General features: G+C 52.6%; 1 protein-coding gene across 1 annotated transcript; it reads right to left on the bottom strand.

The window, feature by feature from the left end:
* Window positions 1-1,366: 1,366 nt before the first annotated feature.
* Window positions 1,367-21,496, bottom strand: LOC103712814 (LEAF RUST 10 DISEASE-RESISTANCE LOCUS RECEPTOR-LIKE PROTEIN KINASE-like 2.1). Its single transcript, XM_039125809.3, has 3 exons — window positions 20,301-21,496; window positions 2,784-2,819; window positions 1,367-2,538 (listed from the first exon to the last, which is right to left on the bottom strand). Exons 1-3 carry the CDS (start codon window positions 21,160-21,162, stop codon window positions 1,511-1,513), a joined length of 1,926 nt encoding a protein of 641 aa, XP_038981737.3. The 5' UTR covers window positions 21,163-21,496; the 3' UTR covers window positions 1,367-1,510.
* Between the last annotated feature and the right edge of the window lie 1,800 nt (window positions 21,497-23,296).

The following is a 23,296-nucleotide window of genomic DNA, read 5'->3' as shown; positions in this document are numbered from 1 at the left end:
CATTCTAGTTCTAGCAGTGGGAAGAATGGAAATTGCAAGTGGACTTTCATGGTAGATTAGATGCGGGTAGTAATTGATATTGGAAGATTTCCCTAATTTATGGGAGATAGATCAATCAAGCAGGTGATTGGGTTGAACTTTCATTTTCTTTTCCTGATATTTTCTCTGTTCATTCTTTTTCTCTATTTATATTCAAAGAAAAACTGTAGAACATAAGAGTCAATCCAATAACGAGTCCAATCTGAATTGGGCAGCAAAAGAAGGCAAAGAAAGTAAGTTATTGCAGAGCAACTTATGTTTTTCTTGTCTTTTCTTTGTTGGAGTATCCCCTAGAAAATACAAGGTAGATAAAAAAGCATTTCCTTTTTTGATGCTAAGGGAGGCAAAAAGGAGCCATCCAGCAAAGCAAACTTTGAATATCACTTAAAAGGATGAACGCAGCAATAGCTCACTGACCATACCTCTCCGTGTCAAATGGAGGGTCCACGGCCGAGTCTTGAGTGGTGTTATCCCTCAAGATTTCACCACAAAACACGGGTTGGAGTTCCTTGTAGGTAAAAATCCTAGGTTCCAGTCCTAGACTATGGTGGGACTCCCTTCTAGCCTCAAAATGAATGAAAGGAAGAATGGATGAACCTTAAGATGAATGAGCGAATGAGTGAATGAATGAAAAGGTCAAAGATAGGTTTATGTGTGAGAACACAATGCAAACACCCATTATGGCTCTTATTTTCGGCACATGCCGTGACATATAATTCACATTATTCAAGGTGGTGGCAAACCAAATAGGAGAAAAATTGAAGCAGATAATATCTATCTGCGTTTGTTTCCACATCCGAATCTACCAAATATGGATCCAAATTTGAGTATTCTACTATCCATATCCGTATCTATACCTATCTCAAAGAAAAACAGACATGCACATGGTAGGTACCTACCTCAATCACTTCACAAATATTCGGGTCTGTTTGCAGTCCTATTGAGTCTTTTACAATATAAACATTCTCTTAACATAATTACCTCTGATATAGCGAAATTTTTAATTTGTTGGTTCATAAATTTTAATTATCTGACTTATATCTGCATTTATATCCATATCAATATCTGATTTATATCTATATCCATTTAAAGCAAATAAGGGTATGAATTTTAGCATTCAATTAATATCCAATTAAAAATTGATATAGATATGAATATAATGATGACTGATCCATATTTGATCAATTTTCAGCCCTAAAACAAATCATTTTTTTCCTAAGCATGTTCTTCTAAACACAAGGCTTCGAAAGACAATATTAAGATCCATTTACTTAATATAATATAATATATACTTATTGCAACAATAGAAGCAGCAAAGTAAATGAGATTAACCATGTTATTTCATGGCAGCTTAAATATGAGCCTAGAGATTATTATTTAATAGAGCCAAAATGTACAAAGAGTTTTGCACCACAAAGAATACAGGCTATTGAAACATTAGAATTATTGATGATTCTAAAATGGAAATGAACTATGGTTTTGGTGGCATTTGCAAGTCACTGATGCTTCCTTCCAACATATTCACTACTCTACTTATTGAAGGTCGATCTGCAGGCAGCATTTGTATGCACCACAATCCAACTATTATCATCTTTTTAGCAATCTCTTCAGTCTCACTAGTGACTCCACAAGCTTCTAGGGTATCATATTGATCGAAATTGTCATGAACCCAGTGTGGAAAATAAATTTCACTAGTATTCTGTGCATCTATATTTTTACGTCCACCGACCATTTCTAGCACCATCATTCCATAACTATAAACATCAGACTTGTTGGAGACAACTCCAAAATTTCTAGAGAAGACTTTAGGGGCAATGTACCCAACCGTTCCCCTTGCACCGACTACTGAAATTATGCTCTCTTTCGGAGGGCATAATTTTGCCAACCCAAAGTCAGAAATCTTCGGACAAAAATCTTGGTCTAGTAGGATATTGTGAGGCTTGATATCAAAATGTACTATGCGAGTGTTACACCCACGATGCAAGTACTCTAGTCCTCGAGCAATACCAACTGTGATCTCATATAATTTTTCCCAACCAAGTTTAATCTTTGCACTTGGTATCTCCGTGTATATAAATTTCTCGAGTGATCCATTTGGCATGAATTCATAAACAAGCGCTCTCTTCGACCCCTCTAAATAGAAGCCTAGCAGACAAACAATGTTTACATGGGAAGTTCTGCCAATGCTAACTACCTCATTGACAAATTCCTCGCCATTGCCTTTGGACTCACATAAGACTTTCACAGCTACCAGACTGCCATTAGAGAGATTACCCTTGAACACATTACCATAACCACCTTGCCCTAACTTGTGACTAAAGGATTTGGTCATCCTCTTAATTTCTGAATACTTGTACCTTTTTAGCACCACAGATTCATTTATATGTAGCAAGTCTTCAACACTTTGCGCATTCTTTGAGTGAGACTTTCTGTAACGAAGAAGATAGACTATAAGGAATAAGAACCCCAGAGATAATCCTGCTGCGGCAGCAAAGGCACCTGCGAAGGAGGAAATGCATAATTACCATTTGAATGTTCTATGGAAGTATTTCATACATTACTTTAAAACTTTAGCATTAATCTCATAATTTACATATAGATAATTTTGCAATCGGTACTCTAGACAATGCTTCATTTACTTCATTGAGTATCATGAATAAACAAACCAGAAAAAATATTGTTTAATGGGAAGGAAGAAGACGAAAGCCTTAAAATGGTAGGCTTAGGAGAGATATGTTGGTTACCTATCATGATTCCCTTCTTCCTCGAATTGTGATTTCCTGCGGCATCAGAAAACAATTACTTCCAACTGTTAGAACTCAATCCTCTTGATTAAAAAAAATATATAATTACATCATCCGTTATTCTATAAATATTCTGTCAAAACAACCATTTTTCATAAACATGGACGTGCATACAGAATTGTGCTTTTAGAGAAAACTGAAAAGGAGGAGAAACCTGACAATATTGCTAGAATTAGTAGGGACACAAATACAAAGAAGTGGAGTCCCTAGATCTTTCAATGATATCCACTAGAGGCATGATGTTGGTGTCTACTCCTTTTCGATTATCATTGCATTGTCTTTCACATTTAGAAGTGGAATTTCTATTTGAAGTAAAATGATGTATGAGTGGAATTTGTTGCAGCAGCCCTACTCCTATAACTGCCACCAATAGTTCAGCAACTAAAGCATTCAAGGTGAATCGCCCGTTACACGAGAAACCAATGAGGGCTGAAGGTTGAACAGTGAGCAGGAAGATCATGTTTTCGTCAATTCTCTATATAGTATGTTGTTACGGGGGAATTTAGCCACCATGCCCCACGTGACCGGCACGCGCGCCCAGGAAGACTACGGCAGTCCCTTGATCCAGCAATCCGACCCCGAGTCGGATATCTTCGGCTCCGCAGCCCGACCCCGAGTCGGCTGCCCCTTGATCCAGCAATCCGACCCCGAGTCGGATATCTTCGGCTCCGCAGCCCGACCCCGAGTCGGCTGCCCCTTGATCCAGCAATTCGACCCCGAGTCGGATATCTTCGGCTCCGCAGCCCGACCCCGAGTCGGCTGCCCCTTGATCCAGTCATCCGACCCCGAGTCGGCAATCTCTCGACAACAACAGACTGTTCCTCTGAGGCACGCCGCGGCCCTCTGCTCCACTACTCCCTGCAACGGCCGTATCCGGTGCTGCCCCACGATCCCCTGTGACAGCCGTACGAAGCGGAGCTCCACTATGCCCTGCCAGGGCCGTACCCAGCGCTGCCCCACGACGCCCTGTAACGGCCATGTCAGTGGCAGCCCCATCGTGCCACACGATGACGAATCCCCGGAAAAACCCCCCAGCCTGATATATATGGGGCTGGGGGGGAGGGGGAAAAAGGAGGTTTTCCAGAGTATTCTCTTATCCGTTACTACTATCTCTCCTTCTCCTTCAATCTCCTCTGACTTGATCGTCGGAGGGCCCCCACTGCCCCAGTGGTGGTGCGAGGCTTGCCTGCAGGTTTCCCGGTGGAAGGTGGAGCGCAATCAACCCAACTCCAAGGGAACCCCGTTCACACCGCTGTGCCAATCGTTCTCGGTTTGGACCACCAGCAACAGTTGGCGCTAAAGGAAGGGCCGGATCTCAGAGCGATCGTAATGGCACGGCGAGGTGGTCGTGGAGCTTCCAATGCTTCCGGTCGCGGGGCCTTTCGCGCCACTGGCCGGGAGGCCGCTGCATCCCCAACACGCTCTCAGCAACACTCCACCGCCCCACCGCCCATTCAGATGGTCGATGCCGCCCAGTTCGACCAGCTAACCCAGCAGGTTCGCACCCTCGCAGAGGCGGTGCAGAATCTGCAGGGTGCGATGTCCCGGGCGCCGCAGCAGGCTCAGGAGCCGCCGCTGCCTGAGCGTTCGCCTGTCCTCCTTAACCCGCGTTCCATCCTCTCCCATGGGGAGGAGCGCCGACGCGAGGAGGATTCTCGAGCACGCTCCATTCTGCCGGGACCTTCCCACCGGAGCTGCGTGGGGTACAAGAGGCGGGCCCGGGCGCGTTCCTAGACCCCCCAGTCCTCGAGGAACCCGCGCTCCGGTCGATCCCCCTCTCGCCGCTCCTTGTCTCCCACCCACCGGTCGCGTTCCCTGGACCGGCGGGTGGACGATCTCCACCGACAACTCCAGGTCCTGAAGGGCCATTCCAAAGATCCCTTCGCCGACTTAGAGATCTCCTCCCAGCCGGCGCTCGCCTCGAGGATCCTGCGGACCCCGAATCCGCCGGGGTTCAAAATGCCGGCGATCGAGCCCTATGACGGGGCGGCGGACCCGCGGGATCACGTCGAGAGTTTCAGGACCCTTATGCTCCTCCACGGAGCATCAGATTCCCTTCTCTGCAAGGCTTTCCCGGCAACCCTCCGTGGCCCGGCGAGGGCATGGTTCGCCGGGCTGGAGGCTGACTCAATCCGGTCCTTCGACCAGTTCACTCGCCTCTTCATCACTCATTTCGCCGTCAGCAGCCGGCGGCGACTGGTCTCCGACTCCCTCTTTGATGTCCGGCAAAACGAGGGAGAAAGCCTGCGGGATTATCTTACCCGCTTCAACAGGGCCACGCTGGAGGTCCGGAACCTGAGTCAGGAGGTAGCTCTTTCAGCCCTGAAGCGTGGTTTCCGGAAGGGCAGACTCACCTTCTCCCTGGACAAACGCCTGCCGCGGAGCTTCCCAGAGCTGTTGTCCCGGGCGAACCAGTATGCGGACGCCGAGGAGGCGGCCGCCCACCGGAGCAAGGAGGCCGCCGAGATCCCACAAAAGCTTGGGAAGAAAAGGCGGAAAGAGGCACGCCAGAGGAGGAGCCCGACGCCCCAGCGTCGGCGCAGAAGCCCGTCGCCGGCGAAGAACCACGGCGCCCCACGCCCTCGTTCTCCGCCCCGACGTTTCAACCGGTACACCCCTCTCCTGACTCCCCGGGCCCAGATCCTTATGGAGATCAAGGGGCGGGAGGACCTCCCGGCCCCGAGACAGATACGAAGGATCCCTGGAAAGAGGCCCTCCCGGGCGTACTGTGAGTACCACCGAGACCACGGCCATGACACAGAGGACTGCTTCCAGCTTCGGGACGAGATCGAGGCTCTTATCCGTCGGGGGCGTCTTGGTCGGTATGTGAGCGACCGACGTCCCCCCGCAGACCCGCGTCCGGCCAACCCGGCTCCTCCGGAGCCTCGGGAGCAGAATCGACCCGTTGCGGGCGTGATCCACACTATCACTGGGGGCTGCTCTTGGCCCGTGAGGAACGCAGGGGGCTCGACGGAAGCGTCAGGGACGGCCGTCGTAAAGAGGCAGAGGGTCGGCAATGTAATCACCTTTTCTGATGAGGATGTAAAGGGGGTTCAGACTCCCCACGATGACGCCATGGTGATCTCCCTCACTATGGCAAACTATGATGTAAGACGTGTTCTTGTGGATAGTGGAAGCTCAGCTGATATTTTGTTTTACGAGGCCTTCCAAAAGATGAGCTTGTCCAGACAGTTGTTGCACAAAGTGTCCACCCCCCTCGTAGGATTCACCGGTGACGCAGTCCCGGCGGAAGGTGTCGTTGAGCTGCCTGTGACTGCGGGCGTCGCACCCGCAGAAGCCACGGTGCGACTCGGGTTCTTGGTCGTCCGCATCCCCTCGGCCTACAACGCTATCCTCGGGCGACCCGGGCTGAACGCCCTTCGCGCGGTGGTCTCCAGTACCACTTGCTCATGCGGTTCCCCACGGCGGTCGAGATCGGAGAGGTCCGAGGTGACCAACCGACCGCACGGCAATGTTTTCTAGCAACCCTCAAAGGGAAGAAGCCCGTGGAAGCCCTAAGCGTCGAGTCCCTTGATGCCAGAGACGAGGTGGCCTTGCGGCACGGGGAGCCGGCCGAGGGAGTGGTCGAAGTCCCCCTTGAGGAAGGCCGCCCCGACCGGGCGGTCCGGGTCGGCGCCAATCTCGACCCGGGAGCTCGGGCCCGGTTGGTGGAATTCCTCCGAGCCAATGCCGATGTATTTGCCTGGTCGGCGGCCGATGTACCTGGGATCGACCCGGAGGTCATTTCTCACGCCCTCAACGTCGACCCGACCCACCGACCAATAAAGCAGAAGAAGAGACACTGTGCCCCAGATCGGATCCGGGTGGTCGACCAGGAGGTAGACAAGCTCTTGGAGGCAGGATTCATAAGGGAGGTAAGCTACCCCGAGTTGCTGGCAAATGTTGTACTTGTCCGGAAGGCGAGCGGAAAGTGGAGGATGTGCATCGACTATACCGACTTGAACAAAGCGTGCCCTAAGGATAGCTTTCCGCTTCCGCGAATAGACCAACTGGTCGACGCGACTTCCGGATATCAGCTGCTGTCTTTCATGGACGCCTTCTCCGGTTACAACCAGATAATGATGGCCCCACAGGACGAGGAGAAAACTGCCTTTATAACAGACCGGGGGCTGTACTGCTACAAGGTAATGCCCTTCGGTCTGAAGAATGCTGGCGCCACTTACCAGCGCCTCGTCAACAAAATCTTCAAAGAGCAAATCGGCCGGAACATGGAGGTGTACGTGGACGATATGCTGGTGAAGAGCCGCCATGCAGACCAGCACATCGCGGATTTGGAGGAGACTTTCACCACCTTGCGGAAGTTTCGCATGAAGCTGAACCCAGCGAAGTGCGCCTTCGGCGCTTCGGCCGGGAGGTTCCTCGGTTTCATTGTCAACCAGCGGGGTATCGAAGCCAACCCAGACAAAATCAAGGCCATCCAAGGTATGTCCCCTCCGACCAAAGTAAAGGAGGTTCAGGAGCTCGCTGGAAGGGTCGCCGCGCTTGGACGATTTGTGGCAAAATCGGCCGAACGCTGCCAACCATTCTTCAAGGTGTTAAAACGCCCGAAAGACTTCCTCTGGACGGCCGAATGTCAAGCAGCATTCGACCAGCTCAAGGAATACCTGGCGTCTCCTCCCCTACTGTCCAAGCCGCAAGAAGGAGAGATGCTCTACCTCTATCTGGCGGTCTCCCCAACCGCGGTCAGTGCGGTGCTGGTTCGGGAAGAGGCAAAGCTCCAGAAGCCTGTGTACTACATCAGCCGGGTCCTACGGGATGCCGAGACGCGGTACACGAAGGCTGAAAAGATCGCCTTCGCGCTGCTGACCGTGACCAGGAGGCTTCGCCCCTATTTCCAGGCTCATTCGGTCACCCTCTTAACCGATCAACCACTACGGCAGATCCTCAGCAACCCCGAGAATGCGGGACGACTGGTGAAGTGGGCAGTAGAACTCGGTGAGTTCGACATCCGCTACCAGCCTCGACCCGCCATCAAGGCCCAGGTGCTCGCGGACTTCCTCGCTGAGTGCACGGTGCAGGAGGCGGAACCTAGACCGCCGGAAACGCCCAGCCTCGACCTCCCGATTTGGACGCTTCACATCGATGGGTCGTCGAACCCCGAGGGTGGAGGGGCCGGGCTGGTCCTTACCAGTCCTGATGGAGTGATAGCCGAGTATGCCTTGAGGTTTGGATTTCCAGTGACCAACAACGAGGCGGAGTACGAGGCCCTAGTCATGGGACTCAAACTCACCAGAGAGCTCGGCATTCGGTGTTTGAAGGTCTTCACCGACTCCCAGCTGGTGGTCGGGCAGGTTCGTGGGGAGTTCGAGGCCCGGAGCCCGACCATGCAGAACTACATCCGGAAGGTGCAAGCACTCATTCCCGACCTCGGCAGTGTCGTCATTCAGCAGGTCTCCAGAAGCGAAAATGCCAGGGCCGACAGGTTGTCCCGCTTGGTGGGCACAGAGGCCCACAACTTGTCGAGGGCAATCTACCTGGAGATCCTGGATGCCCCGAGCATCGGCGAGGCTGGGGCGGTGATGGCGATTGATCCGGAGCCGTCTTGGATGGACCCGCTCGTCGCCTACCTCGCCGAAGGGATCCTCCCTGAAGATAAAGATCAAGCTCGGCGACTTGTCAAGAAGTCCGCCCACTACGTACTCTATGAAGGGAGGCTGTATCGGACCTCGTTCACCGCCCCCCTCTTAAGGTGCCTCCGCCCCTCGGAGGCGGCCTACGTCCTCGGCGAAGTCCATGAGGGCGTCTGCGGATCGCACTTGGGGGCTAGGTCCTTAGCGCACAAGATCATGAGGCAAGGCTATTATTGGCCTACCTTGTTGGAGGACTCGAAGGATCACGTACGGAAATGCGACGCCTGCCAGCGCCACGCCAATGTCCAGAGAGTCCCTTCTGTCCCCTTGGCACCAATCACCGCGCCCTGGCCCTTCGCACAGTGGGGAATGGATATCCTCGGACCATTCCCCGTCGCTTCAGCCCAGCGGAAATTTTTGATTGTTGCAATCGACTACTTCACCAAGTGGGTGGAGGCAGAGCCGCTAGCCACTATCACGGAGGCGCAAGTCCGGAAGTTCGTGAAGAAAAACATCATTGTCCGATTTGGGGTACCTCGGGTCCTCATCTCGGATAATGGTCGACAGTTCGACAACAAGCATTTTCGTGACTTCTGCGAGGAGTTCGGGATCGAGCATCGGTTCACATCTGTGTCGCATCCCCAAACCAACGGTGAGGCCGAGGTCACAAATCGGACAATCCTCCAAGGAATTAAGGCGCGAATCGGTCGGACGGGGCAAGCTTGGGTCGAAGAACTCGAGAATGTCCTTTGGGCGTATCGGACCACGCATCGGACCCCTACCGGAGAGACGCCTTTCAGCCTAACCTATGGCACGGAAGCGGTTGTTCCCGTGGAGCTCGGACTCCCCTCGCCCCGGGTCGCCGCGCACCGACCCGAGGCCAATTCGGAGCAACTCCGAGGGAACCTGGACCTTTTGGAAGAAGCAAGAGAAATGGCGCAGGTTCGGATGGCGATGTATCAGCGGAGGGTGGCCCGATATTATAACTCCAAGGTCCGACTGAAACTTTTCAGAATCGGAGATCTGGTGCTAAGGCGAGCCAAAGCATCTCAACCCGCGGAAGGTGGGAAGCTGGCGCCAAATTGGGAAGGCCCGTATAGGGTTCGCTGGGTAAACCGACCTGGCTCCTACCAGTTGGAGGCCCTAGATGGTCGAGAAATTCCGAGGAGCTGGAATTCCGCTAACCTGCGGGTGTATCACCAGTAGAGCGACAAAGCCAGGAAGACGGTTCGAAAAATGTACAATTCTTTTCATTTCAATAATTCCTGGTTACAACGGTGTGTTCGTGTGATTACAAAGAATTCCCAGAGGAGAATTGGGGAGTAAAGAAAACAAGGAAGGGGTGGAGACTCCGTGGAGCTGAAGATCTGGGACCCCGAACCCTCCATCCGAAGCAGCTGCAATCCCAACGGGCGTGGGTGCTTCTCCCCGGAGGCGCCATCCACGCCTCACGCAAAGGACGAAGAGCCGGCGCGGATGAAGAAGAAGTGGACGAAGGAGGAGTTCCCGCTGCCTCCAGAGAAACGCCACCTCCAAGGGATATCCCGGTCCTCCCCAGGAGAAGGGGAGGGGAGGAATACAAGGGAGAAGAGCGCGAGGAGGCGCGATCCCGGATGAAGCGTCTGGCGCAGAGCTCAATCGGGAGGCGGGGCTGAAAGGAGGGGGGATGTGATCCCGGATGAAACGCCTAGAGCGGAGTTCCGCCGGGGAGAACCTCCTTGTTGATCCCAGATGAAACGGCTAGTTGGCGGAAGTCGCGAGGGGCGCGCCTCCCGTTCCTCCGTCGGGGGTTTCCCAGCCACACGCCGGAGAGGAGGTCCACGATCCATGGTAACCTGAATAGCTCCGGCTTGGCAGGCTCCACCGCGCCTGCACTTATACTTATAGCCAAACTGTGGCCCCCCGGTCGTTCCGATGCGGGTGGCTCCAATAAAGGCGGGCGCACCGAATCCGGAGCCGTTCCAGCTCTCGAGGCGTCGTTCTCCTTAATTGCATTCTTCATGCAGAACACTCCGGGCGGTGTGTATCCCACGGCCCACGTATCTCCGCTCGCGCCCAGGCCGCATCCGCCTCGAAGAACGCGCGTATCGCGGCCGCTTAACTGACACTCCTTGCAAGCAGCAACTGGCGATCCGATTTTCCAGGTAACGCCTCAATTAGCATTTAATACCCTTCTGGTGTTCCCCAGGCGACGCTTGGAGAAGAGGAGAAACACAATCGTAGCTGGCCACGGAGAAATCTCGTCGAGCGGCAAGCGACAGGCGCGTGACCAACGAGCGGAATTTCCTGAGGCCTAACCCTCGGATGCCAGGCTAACCCGATGATCATCCCGGGAGCAAACTAGCCTGAAGCCCCGACCGGTCGCCTCGGCTTGCGCCAGCCTTGGCCGACCAACGAGCGGAATTCCCCGAGGCTCGGCCCTCGGATGCCAGGCTAACCCGATGATCATCCCGGGAGCAGATTAGCCTGAAGCCCCGACCGGTCGCCTCGGCTTGCGCCAGCCTTGGCCGACCAACGAGCGGAATTCCCCGAGGCTCGGCCCTCGGATGCCAGGCTAACCCGATGATCATCCCGGGAGCAGACTAGCCTGAAGCCCCGACCGGTCGCCTCGGCTTGCGCCAGCCTTGGCCGACCAACAAGCGGAATTCCCCGAGGCTCGGCCCTCGGATGCCAGGCTAACCCGATGATCATCCCGGGAGCAGACTAGCCTGAAGCCCCGACCGGTCGCCTCGGCTTGCGCCAGCCTTGGCCGACCAACGAGCGGAATTCCCCGAGGCTCGGCCCTCGGATGCCAGGCTAACCCGATGATCATCCCGGGAGCAGACTAGCCTGAAGCCCCGACCGGTCGCCTCGGCTTGCGCCAGCCTTGGCCGACCAACGAGCGGAATTTCCCGAGGCTCGGCCCTCGGATGCCAGGCTAACCCGATGATCATCCCGGGAGCAGACTAGCCTGAAGCCCCGACCGGTCGCCTCGGCTTGCGCCAGCCTTGGCCGACCAACGAGCGGAATTCCCCGAGGCTCGGCCCTCGGATGCCAGGCTAACCCGATGATCATCCCGGGAGCAGATTAGCCTGAAGCCCCGACCGGTCGCCTCGGCTTGCGCCAGCCTTGGCCGACCAACGAGCGGAATTCCCCGAGGCTCGGCCCTCGGATGCCAGGCTAACCCGATGATCATCCCGGGAGCAGACTAGCCTGAAGCCCGACCGGTCGCCTCGGCTTGCGCCAGCCTTGGCCGACCAACGAGCGGAATTCCCCGAGGCTCGGTCCCTCGGATGCCAGGCTAACCCGATAATCATCCCGGGAGCAGACTAGCCTGAAGCCCCGACCGGTCGCCTCGGCTTGCGCCAGCCTTGGCCGACCAACGAGCGGAATTCCCCGAGGCTCGGCCCTCGGATGCCAGGCTAACCCGATGATCGTCCCGGGAGCAGATTAGCCTGAAGCCCCGACCGGTCGCCTCGGCTTGCGCCAGCCTTGGCCGACCAACGAGCGGAATTCCCCGAGGCTCGGCCCTCGGATGCCAGGCTAACCCGATAATCATCTCGGGAGTAGATTAGCCTGAAGCCCCGACCGGTCGCCTCGGCTTGCGCCAGCCTTGGCCGACCAACGAGCGGAATTCCCCGAGGCTCGGCCCTCGGATGCCAGGCTAACCCGATGATCATCCCGGAAGCAGACTAGCCTGAAGCCCCGACCGGTCGCCTCGGCTTGCGCCAGCCTTGGCCGACCAACGAGCGGAATTTCCTGAGGCTCGGCCCTCGGATGCCAGGCTAACCCGATGATCATCCCGGGAGCAGACTAGCCTGAAGCCCCGACCGGTCGCCTCGGCTTGCGCCAGCCTTGGCCGACCAACGAGCGGAATTTTTCGAGGCTCGGCCCTCGGATGCCGGGCTAACCCGATGATCATCCCGGGAGCAGACTAGCCTGAAGCCCCGACCGGTCGCCTCGGCTTGCGCCAGCCTAGGCCGACTAACGAGCGGAATTTCCTGAGGCCTAACCCTCGGATGCCTGGCCTAGCGCCGGAAGAATTTCCTGAGGCCTAACCCTCGGATGCCTGGCCTAGCGCCGGAAGAATTTTCTGAGGCCTAACCCTCGGATGCCTGGCCTAGCGCCGGAAGAATTTCCTGAGGCCTAACCCTCGGATGCCTGGCCTAGTGCCGGAAGAATTTCCTGAGGCCTAACCCTCGGATGCCTGGCCTAGCGCCGGAAGAATTTCCTGAGGCCTAACCCTCGGATGCCTGGCCTAGTGCCGGAAGAATTTCCTAAGGCCTAACCCTCGGATGCCTGGCCTAGTGCCGGAAGAATTTCCTGAGGCCTAACCCCCGGATGCCTGGCCTAGCGCCGGAAGAATTTCCTGAGGCCTAACCCCCGGATGCCTGGCCTAGCGCCAGAAGAATTTCCTGAGGCCTAACTCTCGGATGCCTGGCCTAGCGCCGGAAGAATTTCCTGAGGCCTAACCCTCGGATGCCTGGCCTGGTGCCAGAAGAATTTCCTGAGGCCTAACCCTCGGATGCCCGGCCTAGCGCCGGAAGAACTTCAAGAGTTAGGAGTCGGCGAGACGCTACCAAGAGTTAAAAAGAGGAAGGACGAAAGTGAAATGAAGAAACACTCTATTTGCATTAACTTTCATTGTTTCAGGGTCGAGACCCATACAACTTGGCAAAACGCCAACATACAAAGAAAAGGACAAAGAAAGGTACAGAGGGTCAGCTTGGAGGAACCCCTGGGTCGGGAACGCCGGGCACGTCCGCAAGGGGTAGGGAGGCGGAGGGGCGGGTGACGCCTCGGTGACGCCAGAGGACGCCTGGCTGCCGAAGGATCGCTCGCGCCCCAAAGGCGAATCGACGCCATTAAGGAAGGATGTCCGCCGAAATCCGCAGACTGCCAGATCAGCGACAACCGCTATACACCATAAAGGAGGCGGGGAGCTCGAAGCGCGCGCGCCTTTCCGAGGGATGGTGGTAATCTCGAAGCATCACTCCCTTCACCCGTTCCCCTCCTGGTTCCAGGCTCGGAAGTGGAGGGCTACTGTTACGGAGGAATTTAGCCACCATGCCCCACGTGACCGGCACGCGCGCCCAGGAAGACTACGGCAGTCTCTTGATCCAGCAATCCGACCCCGAGTCGGATATCTTCGGCTCCGCAGCCCGACCCCGAGTCGGCTGCCCCTTGATCCAGCAATCCGACCCCGAGTCGGATATCTTCGGCTCCGCAGCCCGACCCCGAGTCGGCTGCCCCTTGATCCAGCAATCCGACCCCGAGTCGGATATCTTCGGCTCCGCAGCCCGACCCCGAGTCGGCTGCCCCTTGATCCAGTCATCCGACCCGAGTCGGCAATCTCTCGACAACAACAGACTGTTCCTCTGAGGCACGCCGCGGCCCTCTGCTCCACTACTCCCTGCAACGGCCGTATCCGGCGCTGCCCCACGATCCCCTGTGACAGCCGTACGAAGCGGAGCTCCACTATGCCCTGCCAGGGCCGTACCCAGCGCTGCCCCACGACGCCCTGTAACGGCCATGTCAGTGGCAGCCCCATCGTGCCACACGATGACGAATCCCCGGAAAAACCCCCCAGCCTGATATATATGGGGCTGGGGGGGAGGGGGAAAAAGGAGGTTTTCCAGAGTATTCTCTTATCCGTTACTACTATCTCTCCTTCTCCTTCAATCTCCTCTGACTTGATCGTCGGAGGGCCCCCACTGCCCCAGTGGTGGTGCGAGGCTTGCCTGCAGGTTTCCCGGTGGAAGGTGGAGCGCAATCAACCCAACTCCAAGGGAACCCCGTTCACACCGCTGTGCCAATCGTTCTCGGTTTGGACCACCAGCAACATATGTGTTGGTGGAAAAATGGACCACCCCACAAATGCAATTATAGCACCCAAATCCGTCAGCAAGATCGAGCTCATAGGCCGAGCCGAGCACAGCAGACCGAGACCAGAAGGCCGAGCACAGAAGGCCGAGCACAGCAGGCCGAGCACAGCAGGCCGAGACCAGAAGGCCGAGCACAGAAGGCCGAGCTTAGGAGGCCGAGCACAGCAGGCCGAGCATAGAAGGCCGAGCACAGCAGGCCGAGACCAGAAGGCCGAGCACAGAAGGCCGAGTACAGAAGGCCGAGCTCAGGAGGCCGAGCACAGAAGGCTAAGACCAGCAGGACGAGACCAGAAGGCTGAGCTGACCTCAGAAGGCCGACCTCGTCGTCTATATGCTGCGGCCATGCCCTGCAGCAGCCTTACCGCACCATGTTTTACTTGACGGCCACGCCACGACATATTAATCAGGAACCATACTCTGCTATGACTGTCAACGCCTCATCATTCCCAAGAATGTACTGCACTGCGCGCCTCAAGCAAGCTCTGGCTGCACGCCATCTCCTCCCATGATGGGAACGGGCCATCCACGGCAACTCATTACTTCCACGCCCACGTCCAATCGTGACGGTAACCCATTAATTCGCCCAGTCACATCATAGGTAACCCTGCCACTCTCCCTATAAAAGGAGAGCTTCTCCCTCTAAAAAGAGAGGGCTTCTTCCTCCCAAGGGGATTTTTCGGACTTCACATACAGTCCCTCTCTCTTCTCCAAAATTAAGCCCCCCTCTGACTTAGGCATCGGAGGGCCGGCGCCGGAAAAGCCCGGCCACCGGCTTCTTGCAGGTCCCCCGGAGGACGCCGCTCGCCGACGGATCGCCGTCCGCCAGTGTTCGCCGGAGCTCCTCCTCCTCGGTTCGCGGCCGCCCCCGAGTCCAATTTCCAGCAACAGTTGGCGCTAGAGGAATGGCCCGAGTTGCGGCCATGAAACTAAGGAGCAGAGGAGTCTTTAACGCCTCTCAGCATCATGCTCCAAGTCCCAAATGCTCAGTCCAGAATTCACCACCAAGATCTCCGGTAGATCAAGTTCCACAAGTCCAACTCGAGCACTTCGATGCGCTAGTGCAGCAAGTCCAAGCGCTAGCCATTGCAGCCCAAAGCCTGCAACAAGTGGAGGCTCCTCCTGTGCCGCCTCCACGGGTTCATGTTAAGCAGAGGAAGAAACTTTCTCCCGAGCCATCTCGAATCAGGCATGGCTCCCGCTACAACGACGTACGTGGGGGCAACTAGTGAGAAGTAGTAGCCCAAGTCTCACATCAACGAGTTGGAAGGAAAGAGAAATAAAAGCTGAGGTCTGGAGAAGGAGAGTTATGTACTCCCTCCTCATGGGTGTAAGTCCTTACGACGGCGCTCGTGACGTTGCTCTCCTTCAGAGCGTCGCCATCACCGAAGCCCCGGCCGTGCACAGAGGGCTGCCGAGCTCATCCAGGCCAAGCTCATGCAGGCCGAGCCGAGCTCAGAAGGCCGAGCTTGTCATCCATATGCTGCAGCCACGACCTGCAGCAGTCTCATCCAGGCCGAGCTCATGCAGGCCGAGCCGAGCTCAGAAGGCCGAGCTTGTCATCCACATACTGCAGCCACGACCTGCAGCAGTCTCATCTAGGCCGAGCTCATGCAGGCCGAGCCGAGCTCAGAAGGCCGAGCTCGTCATCCACATGCTGCAGCCACGACCTGCAGCAGTCTCATCCAGGCCGAGCTCATGCAGGCCGAGCTCAGAAGGCCGAGACCAGAAGGCTGCTGAGCTCATAAGCCCGAGCTCAGAAGCCCGAGCGCAGAACACCCCTCCCAGAAAATCGAGCCAAAGAAGGCCGGTGCTGAGCCAAGTCCTGAGGGACTTCGAAGCTCGAGAGCCATCAAAATATCTCCAAAAGATACAGGACGCCACTTTGGCTTCAAATAATTTCAATATTTTATCTATTTTCAGGTCAGAGAATCCAAAAAACGACCTACGGGTATCTCTATCTCCAACGTCGCCCCGCTCCGAATAAGGGCGCACGATCGCCAACGAATGAAGTCCATCTCCCGTATGTCTCCAAGATCGGATTTCCGACCAAGCTCGGATCCCCCAGTTAAAGGATTAACGTCATGCTACATCAACTATCGAGCTCGGCTCGATCTCCGTCGACTAATCGAGCTCGGCTCGATCTCCGTCGACTAATCGAGCTCGGCTCGATCTCGGCTTGATCGCCAACAGACAAGGCCAAAGAAGGCCGCTGAGTCAACCTGGAGCACTTAACTCCAACTGCATGAGAGGTACACCCTACTTGGCACGTACATCTCTATACATATTTGGCTATATTACAGGATGATCGACGACTGGACTACTTCCTTCGTCCGAGCCAAAAAGCAGCTCGAACTCGGAAGTCGGGGGGTAGTGTTGGTGGAAAAATGGACCACCCCACAAATGCAATTATAGCACCCAAATCCATCAGCAAGATCGAGCTCATAGGCCGAGCCGAGCACAGCAGACCGAGACCAGAAGGCCGAGCACAGAAGGCCGAGCACAGCAGGCCGAGCACAGAAGGCCGAGCACAGCAGGCCGAGCACAGCAGGCCGAGACCAGAAGGCCAAGCTCAGGAGGCCGAGCACAGAAGGCCGAGCACAGCAGGCCGAGCACAGAAGGCCGAGCACAGAAGGCCGAGCACAGCAGGCCGAGCCCAGAAGGCCGAGCACAGAAGGCCGAGCTCAGGAGGCCGAGCACAGAAGGCTAAGACCAGCAGGATGAGACCAGAAGGCTGAGCTGACCTCAGAAGGCCGACCTCGTCGTCTATATGCTGCGGCCATGCCCTGCAGCAGCCTTACCGCACCATGTTTTACTTGCCGGCCACGCCACGACATATTAATCAGGAACCATACTCTGCTATGACTGTCAACGCCTCATCATTCCCAAGAATGTACTGCACTGCGCGCCTCAAGCAAGCTCTGGCTGCACGCCATCTCCCCCCATGATGGAAACGGGCCATCCACGGCAACTCATTACTTCCACGCCCACGTCCAATCGTGACGGTAACCCATTAATTCGCCAGTCACATCACAGGTAACCCTGCCACTCTCCCTATAAAAGGGGAGCTTCTCCCTCTAAAAAGAGGGGGCTTCTTCCTCCCAAGGGGATTTTTCGGACTTCACATACAGTCCCTCTCTCTTCTCCAAAATTAAGCCCCCCTCTGACTTAGGCATCGGAGGGCCGGCGCCGGAAAAGCCCGGCCACCGGCTTCTTGCAGGTCCTCCGGAGGACGCCGCTCGCCGACGGATCGCCGTCCGCCAGTGTTCGCCGGAGCTCCTCCTCCTCGGTTCGCGGCCGCCCCCGGGTCCAATTTCCAGCAACAGTATGTAATATCTAAATAAGAGATTTCAATCATTGAAAAGAGTAGAACCATTAATCTCATGAAAGATATTTCTGATAATAATCATTATCTTTCTGGTCACCCTTGATGGATCGAGGGATAGAGGCTCTCGAATTGTATAGGAGAATAAAATTATCTTAAAGAGCAAAAGAAATTAAAGTTGTGAATGATGAATGGCCTTTTTCAGAGTGTTGAAATCACCACTTGTTCCAAAAACTTAAGTTAATAGGATGAAGTAGATTTATTTATATATTTTATATTTTCTTACACTCTCCCTCACATATGGGCCAGACTTTTCTTCAATGAGTGAGTCCAATATGTGAAATTTTTAATAATGGGGTTAAAGTGTGCGGAGACAGGGTTCAAACTCAGGACCTCTGTTCTGATATTATGTTGAAATCACCATTTGTCTCAAAAACTTAAGTTGATAGGATGAGGTAGATTTATTTATATATTTTATATTTTCTTACATAGGGAATGAGATGCTTTTTGGAAGGTACAAGCAACCTAGCCCAATGAAATTTTGATCAGAGGTGTCAAATTGATATACTTGGTGCAAAGAAACTTATGCAGCTGTTTTGTTTTTGAAGAAAGGTCAACTGATGTCACAGATTAGATCTCCACAGGACACCATGTTGTAGGACAAGAGTGAAAGTTGGATAGAGGAAGTAGGGAAGAAGGAAAAAGAAATCTTCTGTAGACACGATATCGTCTAGACACTCTCATTTTTATTATTCTTTTGAAAAGCATGCACACTCCACACAGAAACATATATAGACACAAACACTAAAGAGGAACTATGTATGACCAAGAGGACCAAGCCATGAAGATTAAGTGTTTGACGGTGAATGCTTGCTATGCTTATAAGATTGAAGATGCTAGAAGCAGAGAGGTTTTAGTGTTGATCAAGGGCATGCTTCCTAGGCTTGAAAACTGTCATGCAACATATAAAGGTATCAATTGATCAACCGAAACCAATCAGCATCCTTGGAAATACTCTGAAATCAATTAACTAATTTATATTTCCATCAATCTCTATGAAATTCTTACAGCTGAACCGAACAGAACGTAGTCTAATAAACGGCAACTTCCCAATTGGGATTGATCAGGGAAGATACACAAAAAGTTGGCATCTTGTAATTATATTTGCAGATACCTAAGAGGAACCAGTCATTAATTGACCACATGCATCAACTTTATAAACTAAACCATGCTACATCTTATGCTTCAAAATGTTCAAATTCGCATGCAAAGATTTTATCAGCAGAGAACAAAGGAACTATAAAGTAACATCTATCTTGTCAGAATCCCTACGTGAAATCCTTTAGGTGAGGTGCGGACTCACTGCAACTTCTCAGATGGGATCTGTCACGGCAGATTAACACATGAAACTCTTCATGTTGTTATTGTGTCCACATTGGCCACCGCTTGTTCTGCACTCTGCGCAATCCTCTGCGGTCCAGTCCAACCAGAAACCAGGCTTCAAATGCTCCACATAGTTCCAGCTGATCATCTCAGAATCCAAAAACATGGGCGCAATTACAGACTCTCATGTAGTGTAAGCTGATCTCCGACGAAAAATGCCGGTGTGCTATCATTATGACAAGCTCAGCTCAAGATGACACCCCACTTCCTTCAATGCCTTCGAGACGGGAACATGTTCAATATAAATCCTCAAGCTCAAGTTCCCTTCATCCCTAGAAAGCATTATATTGGAGGTAGATTCTTTGATAGTTATAAAGTGGTTGATGGATTCCACATCTTTAGAATTCTACGGTCATCCTTTTGAAGCAGGATTGTTTAAGAATGGGTACACCTCTTCAATCTTTTAAAGCTAAATATGCTTTTAGAGAAGCTAGTAGTCAGTGGATTGGATGGCAACATTTGTTCCTGTTCATACCGAAACGGTATTATGGATGTTTGTGACTGATTTTTCTTTTTAATTGTTAGATGTTTTATTTTCGGATTGTTACAGATGTATCCACTCTAGAGTGGTTTAATGAATTCAAATTTACCCAAAAAAAAAAGAGAGTCGATGATGTGGAATAAACTATTTTGTGTGATGATGCTATGCTAATATGCTCTTAATTTTGGACTAGTGGCTAGTGGTGACCGAAGAACCTCGATCATTCCATGTTGACGCGGTCAGAAAAGTATTTACTGTAACTCTGGACCTTTTATAGGCAACCTTGCGGATGGAATCCTATTCTTCATCTGGCCAGGGGAACAAATCACCCCCTGTTTCCAGCGGTGAACCAGCCACAGGACCGGACACACCGTGAACCCGCCCTATCTCATCTTATTTCGCCCAATCCAGGCTTTTGTGAGACATCAGGCTTGAAGTTTCTCCACCCACTACTATTATATTCGGTTCAACACTCCCTTGTTTTCCGTCGTTCCTTCAAAATAGAAAAAAACTCTCGTTTTCCGCCGAACCGGTCTCTCAGGCTCCAACTTTTGACTTAAAATTTAACCCATTTAAAGCGAAAACCATAGTATCATCCCGATTCTCTCCTCCAGGCTTAGAGGTCAGCCTTACGTTCCGGCTCTCAGCCGGCCATTGGTCTAAATTTCACCAAATGCACCAAGAAACAAGGCAAAAAAAGAAATGGAAGGCAGCAGTAATAACAAGAAAAGGGTGGTAAAAAGATCGACAACATACCGCAATGGCCGTCGGTCACTACGTTGGAGCAAAAGCAGGCGAGGGACAAACTCGTGTTGGTTGTCCGGTACCCGCAGCGCCCGCCAGAGAGCTCGCAGCGATCGCACTTTTCCGAGATCTCGTTAGACCAGCCCAGCTGGAAGCCTTTCTTCAACACCCCTCCAAAGTCACTAGACAAAGCGCTCAAGTTTCCCCCGTTCGCCTCCTGAGAGAGGACCGGCGCCACCACAATATCTTGGCACTGCCGGACCAAATCGTATTCGTTGATGACCGACAAATCATCGTCGGTGAAGATGTAAGACGAGTTACCGCTGCTTCCGGAAAGGCAGGTTATTCGGTGGTCCGGTGGACCGTCGGAGCAGTCGAGAAAGAAGGTGAGGTTGGTGTCCAAGGAGGTGTAGTTCAGGTAGGAGGTGTAGTTCAGGAAGAAGGGGTTCATGAGGGTGGCGCTAGTGTCCAAGGAGGTGTAGTTCAGGAAAAAGGGATCCATGAGGGTGAGGTTGTGCCGGGGCCTCGGGCAGGTTCCGGCGGCGAGGACATCCGTGTCGGCAAGGGAGATGGTTTGGTTGTGGTAATCGATGTCGGTCACGGTATAATTGTTGAAGCCGAGAGAAAGGATTGGGGTGTCATCTTGGCAAATCAGCACAAATCCCGGGTACCCACAGTAGGTGGAAGGGTTGGTGGATAGATTCTGAGCTACCCAGAATGGGTAAGCGATAACCTGTTTGCCGCAGGTCAAGTTCGGACAGAATTGGGTCTGGGTTTTGTTCCCAGGGTAAGCATTGGGGGTGATGTGGAGGGATAGGAGGAAGAGGAGGAAGATGAGGAGGGGAGGAGGTGATGAGGGGATTCTACAAGGCATGGTTGATGCTTGATAAATGGGTTGGGCGAAGGATGCCTTAATGGGGAGGAGAGCTATATCATTCAGATATATAGTTTCTGCGTTTTGAATCGGTCATGCTGGGCAGGCTTTCCCTAAAGCTCCTGAGAAGATGGGCTAGGGAGGAAAACCAGAGCTAGGGAGGGAGGAAAACATGCCGCCGAGGTCGATAGAGAACTTTAGTCGAAGTTTTGACTGCTCCAACGAGTTAGTATCTTCTCTTTTTTTTAACAAAAAAAAAAAAAAAAAATCTTCTCTGTTGGGAAACCAAATGTAACCACGTACAGAGCTTCCACAAGATTTAACATGAGCAATAATGATAGACATATCGAGCAAAAGAAAAAAGATATATGCTCGTCCCAAGGGCTCATATTTTCCATATCATAAGTATGCCGCTGAGTGAGTCATTTGTCTTATTCACTATTAGTCTAGCATCAAAGTCTCCGGAGGCCGCCGAGCTTATTGACCATGCTTTTCATGCCACCTATATTTCTCACGAGACACGGCGGCGGAATGAATTGCATCTATATGGCAGAATATTTTGATAGACTTTTGTGGGCTGACTACGAGACGATTCATTCTTCTTCCCGTAATATTTTATTTTTTAATTTTAATGGATGTACTCCTAAGTATGTTGACTTGTCCGTCTTACCAGAAAAATAAAAAAAAGTCTTCCCCACTGCCCATAGATAAAGATTTTACCTTTCTCACGCAAAAGATGATAGATCTCCAAACTCTTTTCATCTACTGCACAGATCTTGAAGGCGCCATTGCGTAGTCCAATGATGGATACGTGCAAAGAAAAATAAATCATTTCGTGTGAAAGACACAATCTCTGCCTGCCTATGAGATCTACGACGCTAGTAAACGTGGATCAATTTGTTATTTTTTTAAAGCAATTTGTTATTTTTTAAGATGCTATGCAGCAATATTGTTCCAGTAACAATTTAGCAACCCACAAATCAGTTGTATTGACAACCTTGCCCATTGAAGCAATAATGTTACGGTAGCAATTTAGTAGCTCCCAGGGCAATAGAACTAGGATAGAAAATCTAGACAAAAGTCATGGGCGCGGGGCACAACCAAAAACATCCTTTGATAGCTTTTCCAACTGTACTAGGTAACACGGTCATATATATATATATATATATATATATATATATATATATATATATATATATATATATATATATATATATATATATATATATAGCGACAACTCACACCATGCGCGCATGAGTACACCCAAAAGAGTCAAAAAGAAGTAGCCGAGAAGGGGTGGGGGAGCACACTCCGGACTCTCCTAGTAAAATTCTCCTGAATGGTGCGCCACATAGGAGGCAATCTAGTCAGTCGCACTGTTCGCCTTCCGATAAATATAGATAGCTCGGAAAGCTGTAAGCCCTCCTACAACCTCTTGTATATCCCATAGGAGCGGATGCCTATCCAAACGCTTGTACGTGCCTGTCAACACTCTCCTGATTCCAGTTGATCACCAGGGTTGCGTCACCTTCAAGATGGATACAGTTCGCCCCTAGAACCAATCTAGAAAAAAAAATGCCCTCCCATGCAGCTCTCAACTCTGCACCCTCCCTCCATCCATTAAGTTGACCCCTCACTGACTAGGGCCTGTAGGTTTCGAGCACCCACCCTCGTCCCTCCAGTCACACTCTACACCCTTCTGTCTATTGTCTCCCCAGTAGAAACTGGTAAGGCCAATATCCTCTTCGCCAGTTGCTCCCCAAAAGTTCTACGAACATGATCTACATCTCATCTTCTCTCCCTAGGTGCGAGCAAATCACATACCCTTCTTCTTGCTAGGCACTCTGGGTCAAACATGGTGGGCCATCGATCGAGAGGCAGCTCCAACACCCAATAATCCTCTAGCATGCCAACAGCTCGACTATCCCCAATGGCGCATCTGATCCATAGAGCATCATCGGAGCACAAGCGCAGATTTCTTGCCAAATGAAAGAACAACGACGTCCAGTGTGAAGGACCGATCCGGCCACCCGCTCTCCATACTTTGCCCTCATTAGTATACACCATAGGCTCTCAGGTTCCAAAAGATACCTAGCCACATGTTTGGTTGCATAATATCTCTCCTGGTTATCAG

Source organism: Phoenix dactylifera, chromosome 1 (genome assembly GCF_051530095.1).
Source record: "Phoenix dactylifera cultivar Ajwa chromosome 1, Ajwa_hap1_PhDact_Kaust_v1.1, whole genome shotgun sequence".
Taxonomy (NCBI): Eukaryota; Viridiplantae; Streptophyta; class Magnoliopsida; order Arecales; family Arecaceae; genus Phoenix; species Phoenix dactylifera.
Note: the sequence above shows the minus strand (reverse complement) of the source record. Positions and strands in the feature narration are given on the sequence as shown.